Source organism: Bombus impatiens, unplaced genomic scaffold, assembly GCF_000188095.3.
Source record: "Bombus impatiens unplaced genomic scaffold, BIMP_2.2 scf_0089, whole genome shotgun sequence".
Lineage (NCBI taxonomy): Eukaryota > Metazoa > Arthropoda > Insecta > Hymenoptera > Apidae > Bombus > Bombus impatiens.
Window position 1 is genome coordinate 749210 of NT_176508.1, and position 17451 is coordinate 766660.

The 17451-nt window shown below is 39.1% G+C and overlaps 1 protein-coding gene across 10 annotated transcripts in view; it reads right to left on the reverse strand.

The window, feature by feature from the left end:
• The window catches only part of LOC100748080, a 277175-nt gene that overhangs the window by 160517 nt on the left and 99207 nt on the right, over positions 1–17451 (reverse strand). For all 10 annotated transcript variants that reach the window (XM_033324960.1, XM_033324957.1, XM_033324959.1 and 7 more), the window contains exons 3-4: positions 13425–13586; positions 9236–9419 (exon numbers count right to left, since the gene is read on the reverse strand). In XM_033324960.1, the coding sequence (XP_033180851.1) occupies positions 9236–9419; positions 13425–13586 (346 nt within the window). The remainder of the gene's footprint in view (positions 1–9235; positions 9420–13424; positions 13587–17451) is intronic.

A 17451-nucleotide genomic window follows, 5' to 3' on the forward strand; every position in this document is an offset into this window, starting at 1 on the left:
TGACTGACCATAAGAAATGTATCTGTGTATTTAAATGGTAGGAACTGTTCCAAATAATTGGTTGTCCTAAGGAATATATACTGTTTCGAAGGAATTAGAATTTGTTTGACGCTTTCAAGCGAAGCTGGAGTAGTATCTTTAATACGAACAGGAACACGATATCCAGGCCGTGCGTGTAATTGGCATCGCGTCGGTGTCGAGTGCTTCTTTCGTGCCGAATATTAACGGGCCGCGATGACTGGAAATCTCGCGAGTATACCGATGGAAAATTTGCTCTTCACCGAACGCCGCGAATAGTTGAGGATCGATAAACCACCGCGAAACCTTCCACGACCAGCCGAACTGTACCAAAATCATTTCTTTTTCCTTCTCTCGACCGATTTGGATTCGCTGTGAATAACTCACGAAATATTCTCATTTACTTATCTCTAGCTGTCATCTGCTTTTACGCAAAAATTTCTACTCGCGTTAACTCCATTTCGGACATTTCCAACATCTTTCTACCAAAAATGTTGTCGTCTTTTGTCTTAAAAAGTATTCACGCTCTGCTGAATCCAATTTCTTTTTTCGAAAATCAGCACCACGAGTTAAAGACGCGAGTACGTTAAAAAATTTCGTACAATATAACAATACCGAATATTTAACGAGTTTCTAGCACCATTTAGCTTGGCCAGAATTCTGTCTGAATAGAAAGCCGACACGAAGAAACGAGATCCATTCTTCGCCAGGCGAAAACTGTTTGATACGAAGTCGCGCGTTTTGTCCGCGCGAGTTTACAACGATGGTCTACGCTTTCGTGTAGAGGCTACACTTTCACGAGAGAAGCCAAAGCCGACCCGCTCCGTTGCGGATTAGGTAATCTCGCTGTAAAAGTGACGTAATTTATGAAACTACTTAAACCCTGCCCTCGGATATAATACTCCCCGCAACGAGCCAGGCGTCGGTCCTTCCATGATGCAGCAAGCTCGAGATGAACTCCTCGAATGGAAATTATCGTTGCACCGCACGGCCGAGTTCGCTTTTTTCGAGTGCACATGAAACAAATGGCGGCCCACAGGGTTTCGCTCATATCGGCCAGATTACCGACCTGGTTGCGCTAGAAATTAAATTACACCGCTGGTTTCACGCGCAACTCCCAACAATTCTTCGTCTCTTTAGCTTTTCTTTTTTTCCTTTTATTTTGTATTTTTCATTTTTTTTTCTTTTTGTTTTGTTTTGTGGAACATAGAGATAATTTCGAAAATTAATTCAAGAGATGCAGGAACTATAAGAATAATCTATTGCACCGTTTTATTCAGCTGATTGATGTCCTGTTCGAGTATGCTCGTTTAGATATCGCCGCTTGGCATTGATAGCGGCACAACTGAATAAATGTAAACTTTAAAGAGGAGGCTTTCTAAAATATACATTTTTGAAAATACTAACTACCGGTGTTATTAGTATAACAACCCCTCTGATGGAAAATTGATGGTATTATAAATACACTGTTTTACATGACAAAGATAGAAATATAATATAAACCTTATACGCGATAAAAGCAAATTTGATATTTTTCGAGTTACACCAATATTATTGTCAACCAGCGATACGTTCTCCGTCTATTTTATGTTCGTGGTCCTTTGGAATTTATTTAAAAGCAGAAAAATCCATTAGAAACGAAATTCTATCATAGTTGTGCGCAATAGGATTGAAAGTGCTTCCAAGATTAAGGCAATATTTCACGGTTAAAATTTATCGCGTTTGCTCGAAATACGTAGATAAACACGTCTATTTTAATGAATGCATCCATTCCATAAGCGGAATGCTCTGTTAGAAGAGTTACCCGGAAAGTAATTTATTACCGGTCCACGTGTGCGCAACGATAAAGGCTCGCGCGCGTGTTCAAGACATTTATACGCTTCACATTGACATTATCTTATACCCGTTTCGCAACTTCTACGCGTACACATTCCGCATTGTTAACCGGGGTCGAGTGAGTGGCAGCTTTACAACGACAAATGGACGCGGAATCTCGGTTGTCCGCGCAGGCAAATTACTCGTTGCCAAATAATAAACAAACCGTTAAAACAAGCAATCACCGGTTGAATCAGGATATCTTCCTTAACAAGTTACTTGGAACTTTCGTTCTCTTTAATAAGAAGTTTCTTTTTCGAGCACAAGTGAAAAATAAAATATTTCTCGTCTGGGACAAGGGGAAATTTTTTGGAAGACATGATATGGCAAAAAAGAATCATTAATCTCAACACCGTCGGCATACCGTGAGATGCTTCCAATCGTCGGACTCCTAATACCACTCTAAATGCTTTATATTATATTTCCATGTCACAGATACTATACAAGATTACCGACTATTAATCAGATAATATGTTAAACTACTTGTTAAAGTACTAGTTAAACTACTACTATAAAATCGTTCATATTGTATCATAAAGCTAAAGGTTTAGAAAAAATTATCAAGTTCACATTGTGTTAAACAAATATTGCATAGCGTTTGTATTTTAAAAGCAACATTACCATACATGTGCTATCCTCGGAAAGGAGCGTCTCGACATTTAAACGCTTATACTTTAAAGTAAAGTCACCTACCTTGAATTCAAAGCAAACTGTCATGGTCACTTACGATCTAATACTATCAACAAACCAATCCTTTGAACCCTCGACTACGCAGCTATCGCCTTGCACGCGTTGCAGGACCATCTGCGACGAAACTTGTACATGGCGCTAGCAAGCCCGATATAAAAGGAAACATTTTGAACACGGTGAAACGGAAACGAAAACGAGTTGCATAATAGCCGAGGTGCAGCAGCGGAACAGACAACAGGCGTGAATTTAAGTATAATACGCCACAGCATTTTCCGCGGAACGTTAAAGCCGAACGAACATCGTACACGGTATCCGCGTTTTATCGCCTGCTACGGTTTCAACGTCTACACCCTTGGCGAGCTCACAGCCTGCCATTATACATATATACACCGGCTCGGAACACTGGCGCCTCGCGCTTCTCGAGATTACCATCATAATACAACACGAGAAAGAAGGCATTAAGCATCAATTTTTCCCGCGTTTCGGGCGCAAGCTTAGCTGGCACCATGTTTCGGCTGCTGCTTCGCGTGAATGGCGGCTCGGAGAATGGAACGAAATGCACTGTATCGGGCGAAATTCGAGAAACACGCGCTAGACACCAAATGGACCTGAATGGAGCACCCACCTAGTGTTTTCGAAACAATAAATTCGTTTTATCTTGAGGGCTGTCCCGCATATGAAGATATCGGTGTATTTTGCAGCGCTGAAAAGGGCACGGGATAAAATTTTTGCTCCGCGTTCAAGGGTTGGGTTCGACGGTTTTTATGGAATCTAATTCGAGATGGAATATCGGTTATGGAATTTGAAAGGGATAAGATGAGTTTTTCTTTGCGTGGGAAGTGCGGTGTTATTATGGCGAAGGATGTTTCTAACGTACGTTTATCTCGAAGAAATGTTACGAGGTATACTAAGGGAATGTAGGGAACAAGACGTGAATGTTAAGGTCGTGTAGAGTGGAAGATAAGAGCGTGTCTTACCAGAAAGGATTGAGAAAAAGGTAAGTTAAAAGGCGACGAGTAAATAGCGCAGCAGAGCTGTAATGAAAAAGCTCGCGCACTAAAATTTAAAAATTAAGCTGCAAGGTGCGGTACGTTGTGTTTCATAATTATATTTCGGGACCCGTAATTACGTTCCTCTAACTGAAAGAAACAAAAATTCTTTCGTGTACTTAAAAGAAAAAAAAAAGCTCTTGATTAGAGCAATGAAAATTCACCATGTTCGAAATTACGCGACTTTCATAAGCGTCCATCAGCGTCATTCACCTTTCGAGTCAACGATATTGAATTAACGAGAAACGGGAAAGCGATTAAAAAATACGGGGACAGCGCGCGAAAGAAAGAAGAGCGATGCCGGAAAAGGGGATAGAGAGGGAGAAGACGATGGTACAGGATCGTGAAAGAAGCAGCCGTGAGCGATTTTCATACAAATTCCCGAGCTACCGGTAATCATAGCAAAATTAAGGTCATCCATCACCCACGGGCCCCATTCTATCTCGCTTCCTTGCTTAACTTTACGGAACTCGCGATCCTAAAAATTCCTTCATAGATCGCGATATATCCAAAGGATACATTAATCTAAGCTATGGTGTCAATTTTTGCGTAAAAATTATATGAATATATGAAAAAATGTCTAATTTCATTAATATAAATAAAATGTGTAATTATTAAACAGAAAACATATTATTAAACAAGATGTAAGTACTGTTTGTGATAAAAAGAAAGATACACGTGTAAAATGATATGAAATTTCACGTGGTTTTTAACTGCTTGACAATATATTCAATTATAAAATTGTTCCTTTATAAAAGATAGATCTCATATATCACGTTTCTCACCTCTGGTCGCAATATGTAAAGGATAAACACAATTAACGATTGTAAACAATGAATCATTAAATAAACTAATGAGAATCATAAATAGTCAATGAATAATTTTTCTATCCTTTGCCTTTCCTCGCCTTCCCAGCTCATCCTGATTTCATTTCGTAAAAAGTTTCACTTAAATTTCAACTATGAACAAATATTTATAAGATTTCTCGTATAACAGTCATGCCAACAGCAACCTGAGCAGATTTAACGAAATTCCATTGAGCGATGTAATCTCATTTCATGTGCTGCTCGGTAGCACCTTTGCAAAATGCGCGGAAAGCTGATGAAGAAAGATCGACGCTAAGACGCGGCGCCCTTCGTTTCAAAATGTACGTACAGTGGAGCAAAAGGCTCCAAGGAGGGTAAATATTTGAATATACCATTCGAGTAGTGGTCTTTTTTCTAAAAAGAACATGATTCTTTTCAACCGCGTTTGTGTGCACGCGGTAAGTTTCAGAGAAGTAGAAGAGGCGCGCGCTTGGCCAGACGCGTTACAAGTTCTACTTGACAAATTAAACTTTGTTCCTCTTAGTGCTGTGTCTTCCGCGAATACATGGTTTGCGTTACAATATTTGGAGAACTGAGGAATTTTAATCGAAAGAATTGTGTGTAATAAAATTTCAAAATGTTTTATATAACACGTACAATACGGAAATAAAAGTGTTGAAATACTTTTGCATACTATAATATTATATATAATTGTAAAATAATATAATTCATAACTATTATCTAAAAGTCGAATTCCATTTGTATTTTTCTAAAACCAATCGAACAGGAAAATACAAACATACGCAATCAGCTAGGAGTAGAATAACTCCGTGCTCAGTCGGACGAGCATTAAGTAGCGAAGGTCCGAGAGCGGCCAGACATCCAACAAATAACTTTTACTTTCAGTTTTACGCCCGTAATTGAGCAACTACCGGAAGAATACGATAGCTGTGGAGCTTTACGACCGTTGTAAAATTGTGTGGCACGTCGGGCCATTACATTCTAGCGTAGCCCGTATCCGGACTCGTCCTCGTTTTGGAAAAGTTCATACAGTTTCGAAGTACTTTACTTTCGTCGATGGTTCCTCGCGGGTTATCATAAATTTTCGAACGTACGGGTCACGCTGATACAGTCGACAGGGTATTAACGTGCTCTTGGACGATATCTAGCGTGAGAAATGCCCCGGCGGCGAAGAAACGTCGGTTTCGCAATTTTTCCAAGGACCGCCGTTGCAATTTCTCAAACGGCAACGTTCAAGGAACAGGTAAAAGGCGAACGCGCGAGCGTAACGATATTTCTCGCTTCAAGCCACCGTCGTAGCTCGCTTTCGTTAACGGGCAAACTTCGAGCCGCGCTTTTATATTTTTTACAAGTTCCATTTTCGCTGCGCTTTTAGTTAAAGGAGGACACGCTCGGTGATAAATCGTTTAAGTTTGAAAAATAAAGCGGGCTCGGCCGCGAAAGAAGAATGGTGGTAATGAACAGTCCTGTGAATGCTGAATGCTTGCAGTTCCATGCCATGGAAGAGAACTTCACTGGCGGCTTCCAAATGCGCCACGTTTTATAATCGTTTATTAAACAGACCTGTCGTTCTCATTCGTTTTTTTTAAACCGAGGACAAAATACGTTACAGCCACCTATACACATGAAAATTTACGAAATTACTTATCGAGCAATTCGCTTAATAACGATTAATCGTTTATTATTTAACGAATCATTTCTCGTGCTTGAATCGAGATTTCTATAAATTATTTCGACATTTATCAAGAGATGAAGCAAAGTCGACAGGTCGAGAAGGTAATTTGTTTGCCGCGATACAACGAAGCCTTACGGCGGTGAACGTCAGATTTAAATTATCTACGAGCAGAAACGCGAAAGAAGGTATCGAAAAGCCATAATACGTATTCCATTCTAGCGGCTTATCGAGTTTATCCGGAATTATTGTAGCTGCTACAATGCACCAACGCGAGACTTGTGCGAACGATTATTTTTACCTTTTTCTCCTAGCTCGTTCTCTTGCCCCTGCTGCACTTCGAAACTCTATATATTCATCCTTTGTTAGGAAACGTGATTTTTCTTCTCCTTAAAAAGCATCTCGTCGAGCGTATGAATTCTCGAACGAAGTACAAGTAACAGGGAACAGTGGAACGCCGCGGGAAAAAATCCAGGATATGGAATATCGTTGCCGTGACTTTCCCCTCCTCTAAACTTCTTTGCGTAGCGTAGAAATAATTATAAAACTACAAATACACGACTGTAGAAACATGAGAATGTATGCTCGATCGTTGGTAACGTTCGGTAAATATCCAAATAGAAAAGTAAAATCAAGCTTACCAAGGAAAGGAATATTATTTTAAACGTGAAATATTATTCAAAAATAAAGTGTTTCCATGTTTGCGGTTGTTTAAAAAAATGTTTCCCATAAATCGTATTACAAATCAATCTTCGAAACTGACTGAAAACAATTACGAAAGCAATCGATACGAATTAATCTCGACCTTTTATTTCCAGTCCATTGCTATGCTAACGTTGTCGAAGCTGATGAACGGAAACCGTTTGAGGGTAAGCGTTTTCGAACGCGACGTGCATTCCCGCTCTAAGCTCCACTTAAACGGCGAAGGGAAGGAAAGAGCGAGCGAAGAGGATGAGTCTCGTCGTAAAATTGTAAGAACTTTCGCGAAGCTTGTCGAAGGCCTCTTCTGCCCTGCTGCGAACTTCCTTCGCTATCCTATTCGAGCACGGGGCGGGAAAGACGCTTTCAGAAACGGTAATTTTTCTTTCCAGACCGCTCGGCCGTTTCTTAAGGTCGCGTTGCTCCATCTACACACGTTGAGAGGAATTTAAGTGTGGCGGCGATGGTAGTCTTCGTAAGAACGGAAGTATGACAAATTGAAACGACCATCGACACGAGCGATCTCCAATCATATCGGCCACTGGAAGCCTTCCCCTTCTCGATTCCTCTTTCGATGATCGGACCGCATCCGTACTTTGGCTTTAAAGGAACATTATTTCTGTGCTATCGATTCGATATTTTTCATCGTGACTTTTGACCGAATCGTAAAATCTTCAAACGATGGGGCGAAATGTTGGTAATGCAACCGATTGGTTTGTTGGATTAGGATACATTTGAGTCTTACAAGAGAAGAAAGTTGTTTTGTATGCTAGCAATTTCTCTTGCATTATCTTTGCAAAAGTAAAGGTTTAAAACGCTAAATAAAATTATTATAAATGTTTTCATAAAACCACTCGATGTCACTCGATGATTAATTCCTTTCAAATAATATCATCACTAAGAAAAATCAAACAGGTCTTAGCGTTAAAAGCTTTGTATTTCACTCAATATACTTTTACAGTCGTAATATTAATCGCGTTATAATAATTTACTAAACGAAGACACACCATCTTTCGTATAAATGGTCATTATACCACCTTATTTTACAATTAACGCTCTTTCGTTAATTCGGTGTTAAGTGGCTAGCACACTCTAAATAATGAAGTTTGTACAACAGCACGCGTTGTTGACCGCTTTTTCTCTTTTATGTCATTACAGCTTTCGCGTCAAGTGACACGTGTAACGAGAAATGGATTGTTTCATGCATGACAAGTGCCCGAATCAACGAATGTCACGAAACAAGATTTATTGCAATAACAATTTTTAACACTGGAAAAATATATTTCGAGCAGGCCATTCGTGCACGTACACGCGTATCAAAGTACAGGACTTAATTTAATTAAAAACGCGATACAAAAAAAGCAACGAGAACGATGTGCTTGACAAAAGTGATCAAAAGCACTTTTGATTAATGCTGAAAAGTTGGGCCAATGTAAGTGAATAGCTTTCAACAGTGTATAGATGCGTCGTTCTATCGTTTGCTACAGTTTTGCATTAACGATATAATTATTAACGCGACTGTGACTGGCGTATATTGTTGTAACGTCGTTTCTCTGTATTTTCAAATTTGTTTGTTAAGCGAATATATCTGGAAAAAAGACGAGCTTGTTGTTCGAATGTTTCCATTTTTATGAGGGTGATGTGTCGCTTTACACGTGCGCATTTAGTCACACAAACATATGCGTCGTGAATATGTCCTATCAACAAGATTCTTTTAATAGAGTCCGATTTTTATCTATATAAATGTGAATGTATTAAGCTACCTCTTGGCATGTCGATAATTACACTTTCGGTGTGATTTGTTGATTCTTTACATTTCAAAAGGGTGATAAAGCAAAATTTATTTATCATTCATTTATGATCATTATATACAATTTATTTACTATATATGATTGAAATTTTAATACAATCTTCAGTAAAGCAGACAGCATATTGCAAAAATATCGCAAAGGGTAGGATATGAGAAAGCGATGATAAGCTAACAAAATTAACAAAGAGTAAATCAATCGGAATGAATAATTCCCATTCAACGTTGGAACTTGATACCGAATATCTACCTGTACGAATCCTGACACAAAACGAAAACGTTAATCTTGTAACTCAATTAAAGAATAGAACATGAAAACAGTCCAACAGTAATAAATCCTCGTGTTTCATATAAATATGCAAGAATATCACCGAAAGCAACGTTCTCTGCCAACATAGATATCGTTTAAACTTCGTAAATTCTAACCTATATCGGTTTATTGGAATTCTAATTTACTTCGATTATCGAGTTCCATCATACAGAACTTTTGTTTGACAGCGAAAAATAATGTTTATATTCCGATCTATATGTAGCCGAATGGAAACGGTAGTCTAGTGGTTATCCCGAATAATGGCGAAATACTATAAAAATTACTTACGCTGTGCCGTTATGTCGTCCGATGGAGATCAATCGATAGATCTGCAACTCGACTCGCTGGCCGGTGTCCGGCACAAACCTGTAGGTACACCTTGATGGTCCTTCGAGGGACGGCGACTTTATTTGCCCAAAGCCGCGATCCGATTTGCTGAACAACTGTCTGCTGTCCAACGTTATGTTGCACACTGAAACAGAGACAGAGAAAATCCATAAATCGTCGACGGATAGATCGAGAAAACCAGAAGTCCATTAACCGCAACATTTTGAGGATTAAAAATGGAAGTGAATTACATATCCTGCTTTCAATCGGAAACATTTCCTACATTAATGGACTCATCGGCTGGCAATATTGTCGGCCGTATGAATAATCCAGACCCGATTATACATAATAACGTTACGAATGAAGGTTTATCACGCAATTTAGCGAGTGGTATGTACATAGATGTATAATTGATCATTGAACGCGTGAAATGCTCAGACCGTACGTGATTGTTATGTCTGTTTAATTTAATTTGTGGTTAATTTGGTTGAAGTTGGCTGGGACAAATTTGACCGAGTCAACTCCATCCAATGCTTTCATGATACATACAGGGTTTTCGTAAGCATTTCTCTTCTTACATCGAAAAAAATCCATTTCAAACACACCTGTTGCACTCGACCGATCGGAAAGCATTGCTTCACAGCCGATCGATGTTAATTAAATGTACGTTGCGTCAGGCATGAGGTAGAGGCACAAAAGAGCTACTTCTTACTCTTGTATAGAGCATCGAAACTATTTTGAAAATTTTATTTTCAGATGATGCAAGATATTCTATGATGTATATATATACACATCATATACATGTATAATGTACATTTGTATGTTGTAAATAATATGTATAATAATATATATCGTATATAATTAGTTTGCAGATGTTTGTAGGAAGTTTAAGAGTAAAATAAGTGTAGACAATATATATATATAATAACGTTAGTCTTGCTATAACATTTAATTAGCGAAACGAATTTTTGTTTAGGTTTTTAATTATTCAATTTAGTCTATTTAATTTAATTATCATGTATAAAATTGAAGGTATATAAATTGCAATTAATTTTATTCCAATTACATCTATTTTTCACTGTAGGGCCTGAAGCAGGTAAAAAACGTTAATGAATGAATAGCAGTGTAAGTAAAATTAGCCTGCAGTTTAAATTAAATTCTTTTCGTAATGACCCGATATTAAGTTTGAGTTAGAATTTTTATCATATTAACTTCGTAACCCACTTTCGACATTTTCCTCGTAGGAAGGAAGAAAATACTCTTCTCCTGTCCCATTATCAGTTGTCTATATAACCATTGTGTCCAAGCCAATAAATGATTCCAGCATACCCTATTTCTGCAAGTTTTCGTCCAGTCATCGTTTTCTAACACTGAATATCTTCGAATCTAAAGCACGATTCTCTGGCACTCATAAGAGGAAAAGCGCTTCCGTCACTTTCCTTTTTCCGTTCAAAACTAGTGTTTTCGTCTTTCGATCAAATTCCTCGCAGAAATAAAATTACTTTTTAAGGAAATCATATTAACTATTTTCAGATTAAGACTTTTTAGGTCCACATCACCTAACTTAGTAACCATAATTATTTAATCCACATCGTCACAGTTAATTAATTTTCTTTCAAATATTGCAATTTGACACGTTTCGTCAGTCATTAAGAAACAGAAATAACTTGATGAACAAAAACATGGTGAGGTAAAATTTCAAATTTTAGCCAATAAATGTTTCGGGGAAATATTTATTCGATGCATCCTCCCACGCGATACATTTCGCCATTGTCTACAAGGAATCCGGGTCACGTGGAAGCGTAACACCGGAGCGAAAGAAAAGTGCTCCGTCGCTTATAACGATTTTTCTTGCTTACATCGTACTGACGACGCCCGTGGAGACAAGGCGGACCTTCGTCTTTTCCATTCGAGGCGACGCGACGCGACGAACAGTCGCCACACCGGCACGTAATATTATAACTTTCTTGCGTTATCCCAATTGATTCGTAATTTGTCTATCGCGGAATGGCGTAGGAAACGTCGTCTCTTACGGAAAAAGCCTGTATTTCCTAATTTCGACTAACAGTATTAAAAATGAGAGACGACTTAGCGGTAATTGAACAAAGTATCTTTCCGATGATATTGGATTCCAAAATCGTTTAAGTATCGAACACAGGCAATTATCGGAGTATTAAATTTTTAATATTACGAATGACACCGCGTAATGAGTTTAAAAATTATCGCATAAATTCCATATATGAAATTTTTGTGATTCGTCTTATTTTTCTGGTATATAGCAATACTATGCTTTTCATACTGGTGAGAAATAAAAGCTTTAAAAGATCCTATCGATATCGCTTTAGAATCACAAAAGAATCCCTCGAGAACAGCGAAGGATAAACGATAACAGGTTGGAAATTCCATACAAGTCCCATTATCCATCGAACGAGCCTCCGAATTAATGGAAATATGTTTAAACCGGATCGATAAATCAATTAATCGGAAACTCGTTAGTCTCGTCGAGCTAGAGTTCCGCTGTCAACTTTTACGAAAATGAGAGAACAGGTTGAAAAATAATCGGCACGCAACGCAAGGAAAAATAAGAGTAAGACGCCATTAATGGTCCCTGGTATGATTAAAAGACGGAGGGGTGTACGTTTCAACCGTGTGTAGAAGAAGGGTTCAAAGGAAAGAAAGGTTTGATGGATGGGATGTGGGGGCAATAACGTCAGATGTAATTAACGTAAGAAGAGAAGGAGTTAGATGGATGAAGAAGGTAGAAAGAACCACTGACGTAATTACTTACCAGAAAGAAAAGCCACGGGACACGGTAGTAATTTCGCTAGCGGGATTTATACTTTACCAAACTGTTCTGTTGGAGGGGCTCGTTCGCAAACATTCCAAAGAAATCCTGTCCCTCTTTTTCACCAGCGTTTCTGACATTTTCTCTAGCGCTACTTCGTGCTGTCTTTTGTGAATTACCGATCGTTTCTCATGTTACAAAAGGATTTCCCATATCCACCAGCGTGACTTTGCAACTCTATGCTTTTTCTGCTTGGTCCTAGATACAGCTATTATTTATACAGCTACTATCGTTGTTAATTGCGTAATCTGTCGCAACTTCTCTAAAGAGATTTCATCCGATACGTTTCAATTTTAATACGAGCGACAAAATGCGAAGTATCTATGGCCAAGAGAACTTAGAATGGCTTAATGACGCGAATCTTGTTTCTAACGTCGATTCCTACTCAAAGGCACGCGCGTCATGTAATTACATTCCTCGAGCGGAGGTGGAAAGTCAATACACGAATCTGACGATTGGAACGGAAAACGGCAGTGGTGTTGCAAACTGCTAGTTGGATCTCTAACGAGTTTAATATCGGAAGAGCTTAATTGGAAGTTACAATTTTAGGACGCTGGCGAATTCAACCCAACTGGAAACCTCGTTTCGGCTGTTTCGTGGGTGCCGGTCGTATTTCAACATTCGATGAACTGAACAAGTAGACACGAAAGAAACTAGTGTCTTTCTGAATTGATTGGACCGACTTTTCAAATAAACTCGTTTTTTAACGTACTGTCATTATACTATATTAATTTGTATATCTAAGTGCACGTACAGAATGTTCACATTATTAGCTTCCAGTAAGTACGATTCAAGTAACCTTGAATTTTGTCGTATTCGTATTCGTATTGTCGCAATCGTCTCATTAATATTCATTTTCACATACTATAACAAAAATTGTAACGATATTAATTTTAAAGTTTTTTCGTACTATGCGTACACTATATTGGAATTAAGAAAACTGTCTAGGATATCGTATTGAATATAAAAATACTGAAACGAACTCAATTTCAATTTTTCTTAAACATACCTACAATTTACAAGGAAAAATGCTAACAATTAATACCGTGAACGCTTCGTGCACATATAAAAAACCACAAATTCTATATTTGGAGCTTGGAGTTACAGATATAAAGTCTATAAGATTTCAAGTTACTTAAATCCCTCAAAAATTACCCCTTTTCGATTAATTACAAAAATTACACCATGGTGTGAAAAGGCCATGGACCGATGGTAAATACACGTTTGTCTCTTAACAGGACACAAGGAATATGGAAACTAATGAATTAACGAACACAACTCACGAAGCATAACGATGCTACTTACTGTTAGCGCAGTATTGCTCCAAGCCGCATTGAGCGCATCTATCCGGCGACGCAGCGCCGCAGCTGCATCCTCCGGATGGAACGCAGCACGCACACTCGTTGCTGGACGAATTAAAACTGCACGCGCAGCCGTTTGTCGTTTGTGTCCAAAGGTCCACTTGACCTGAAACCAGACGCGAGAAAGGTTAGAGAAACAGCTTTGCACAGAGAGCCTGGCGCGTCTCTTTGCAAAGGCGCGCAATTAAGAAATGGCAAACGCGACGCACTTATTTCACGAGCAAGCTCCCGTTCTGAAATTCGCTGTTAAGGAGCGCATTTCTGAACGATATAGCGTGTTATATAGCGTTAAACGCATCTTCGATTTACTGCAACGCTGCTTGATATTGATACTGGCGCATTATGGGGGATGCTTTTGAAAATTTACAAAGAAATCATCGTGAGTCATTTCAACGACATTCTAAGGCTGACCTAACGCAAAATGTACCACTAACACTTGTAGCGTCGCAAAATTATCGAAGACGAGTAACTATTATTGTAAAACCGAGGTTAGATTAATAGCGAAGTAAATAATAATTTTGTCCTCTGACGCAGAACTGTTGGTATTATAAATATACCATTTCATACGATAAAAAATAGAAAAAAGATGTAAACTTTCAATAAAAGCAAATTTGAAATTTTTTGAGGTGTGCCATTATCAATGCCACGCGCTGATAAACGGAAAACTGGAATTATATCTACATGAATAGTCGCGTGACATTTATCTTCAAGAATTGATAAATACGAGATTGTTAGCGCAACGAAAATATTATACATCGTAAAGTATTTCGACGTAATTGATACATTAACCCGGTTATCGGTCTAATTCCAAATATAATATCGTGACAATCGAATAAATGTGGTTAAAATTGTTGCTTTAAGTCCGACTTAGCGCTAACGCATGTGTGGCGTTCGATGACAAGCATGAAACTATAATATTTATTTTACTGCAATTGTCAGTGTACCGAGCTGGTCCAAACCACCGTCGAACCGACCAGAAAATGTAATTTTTCTCACAAAGTGACGGAATGCATCCTGCTCCCCGCACTCTTCTCTACGATTGCAATTGCAGTTCAAACGATATTGCCACGGTTCCCTTTGTCAGGTTCATTCGATCCGTTTTCTACCCAACATTCCGATTACGTTTTTTCTGTGGTCGACCGTGACCACCCTTCTTTTTCCACCACCGTCCTACCACCACCCTTTCGCTTGGATTTCGCTTTTTTTCGAGTCGCTATTACACTGTCGTGTCCCAGGATGCCGATAAATACAAAGCCGGCGAAAAATGGAGCACCAGGAAGAATATAAGTCCCTGGACGAGCGATTGCTCATTGTTTTTGCTGGCTCGTACGCGTCCGTTTCTCTCTTTCTGCTTTTATTACACTTTCACAGCCGGATCTAGACCTCGCGACGATTAATAAACTGTCGTTCTATCAAGATCACTGGCGTTGCTCTATGAAGCTTGCAAATGTAAATTCTATTGCAAATGGAAACGATTACTGCTAATGATTCGATGATATTACTACTTATACGACTCTATCATTATTTCATCATGTAAAATGTTGAAAGATTGTAATGTTCGATTTTTCTAACGTTATGGAAATGCGTGTATGTTTTGAAAGATAGATAATGTTAATATATTCATTAAATGGGAACATTTTGTTGATGTACCACTTTATTATAAAAGAAAAAGACAATTCGCTGAATAATCCGGTCGAAATGATTGAAGCGTAACACGGTAATTATGCTTCATAAAAACAGCGATTTAATAGAATAGGTTTTGTGATAACGAAGTGAAAATCAATACGGTATTTCGCTATACAATTATCTGATGCTCTTTTGTTTGCTATCGTTACGTTCTTTGAATGTACCTAGCTATAAACTGGTTATTATTGTTATTGTAAACATACCTCTTTCATACTTGCGCTATCAACACAAATATACATATAAAATTAAACTGTTCGATCATATGATTAATCCGCTTCATTTCCTATTTAGTTTACCGTACATCAAATATCCTACAAACCTTTTAAATTCTATTAACGACATTGATTTCTACCAAATTCTAGTAACGAGATCCATTTGCACTGCATTTACACAAAACTACGCGCCTTCCGTTCGACAAATAATCGCAAATTACAACAATCTCGTTCTCATAAACGTCAATCCATCGTGACCGTGATCAAGTAGAAAAGTTTCGATCTATTCGACGTCTAATAGAGATTTCCGGTTGATTTTGCAAACGTGGGAATATGTGCGCGTGATTGATTGTCTTGCTCCTCTTTGCTGAAATCGACGAGGAGAAGGATCGACAGTGTGAACGAAAGAGACAACGAGCTAACCACGAGGACACGGGAATCGAACGAAGACAGAGTTTCCTAACTGTAAAGTAAAGCAGAGGCAAAGAGGGAGGGAGAGAGAAGTGGTGCAGGAAGAAATGTAGATCGGTGCAAAGGTAGGAAAAGAAAAGTAGAACTGTGGAAGAAGACATAAATTCCGTGGCGGTGTAAAAAGAGTGTTAAGAGAAAAAGCCCAGGCACACCCGATATGTCAATATCCCGAGGAAATACGGGACGGTACTTGGTCAGAGGGGCAGTAAAAATAAAGCAAACTTTATTGCTGGTGCCGCCGCCGCCGCCGCCACCATTAAACACCACCGCCACCATCACCGCCAAACACCATTGAGGCCGCCTCTGGAGATATATTCGAGAAAAACGTCCATGTAGGTAAACGTTTTAGGACTGTGAATATGTTAGGAAGACGATTGGAAGAGGAGCGAGGGTAAGGGTTTCGAGGAATGTCACGGTAAAACTGAGAAAGCAAAGGACGAGAGGAAGGGCGAAATAGAAACAGGTCGGACAATTCCAATTGGATTCTTAATCCATCGATTCGGGCTCGATTACGCGGATTTCGTTTAACGTCCATGGCGAATGGGCTAGGAAACTTCTGTGTTTGGCGAAGCAAGTCCAAGGTCGCTAGTAGTGTGATCCCTTTTTTTAAAAAAAGAGCGGAAGAAAAGAGGTTGAATGGGAACGGAGCAATGTGAAAATCGAATGTCAAGAGCGAATGGGGCCATTAGATGGGACGAACGAAATCACGGATAAAGGAGGAAATCCTCTGCAAATAAAATGAGAATCAAAGTCCAGTTTCTGTGTCGCTATTCCGCTATTTTATCCTCGGGATCTGTTCTCGCTGGAATTTTTTCTCCGTTCATGAACGTTTCTTCCTTTTCTACTTCGCTGCAGACCATTATGGACCGTCTGTAACCCCATAGCGTGTTCACGGAGACCTACGTCGCGAAACGTATGAATCACGGGACGAGAATACACGCCGTCGTGGCTACGAGGTCACGGGTCTGCCATTTTTTACTCGGCAATTCGTGTTTTCTTTCAAGTAAGGGAGATTTCTGCTTCGCTTAACCCAGCGACGCTCTAAATCCGTGATTTTCAATTTCGGATCGTATTTATCCTCCTTACGTCTGTCCTTTGCTTTACGCTACAGCTTGGAAAGCTTCTACTGTCCATTTCTTAGCAACGTTAACTTCAAAGCTTCATTTTTAAAAACTTGGAATATTCTGCGATCCTGTAAATGAAACCAAGTCTAATTTAATTTCAATTTATCTAAAATCTGCATAACCCAAACTCCCTCTTCACGCATCTTGCGCCACTTTTGCCGCCTCTTATCCAAATCCACTTTCACACGATGAAATCTATCCTGCCTCCACCGACTCAAACCGTGGAAATTCAAATTCAACGAGTCAATCTTCAGCCATCTAGATCCTACCTTTAGAGTATGAGACGCGAAAACAGCGTTAGGCTCTCGCGGCGAATTAAATGGCGAACCTCTCTGCGAAGCGATGGAGGACGACAGCGGCGCGAAAAGATCCACTTAGCGTTCACTTTGCCCGGCATTAAATTCTAATGAACCGGACGCCGGTCAATTTCAGTTAGCCGACTTCCGCTAGATCGTGATATTCCGATCCGACGTGGCGG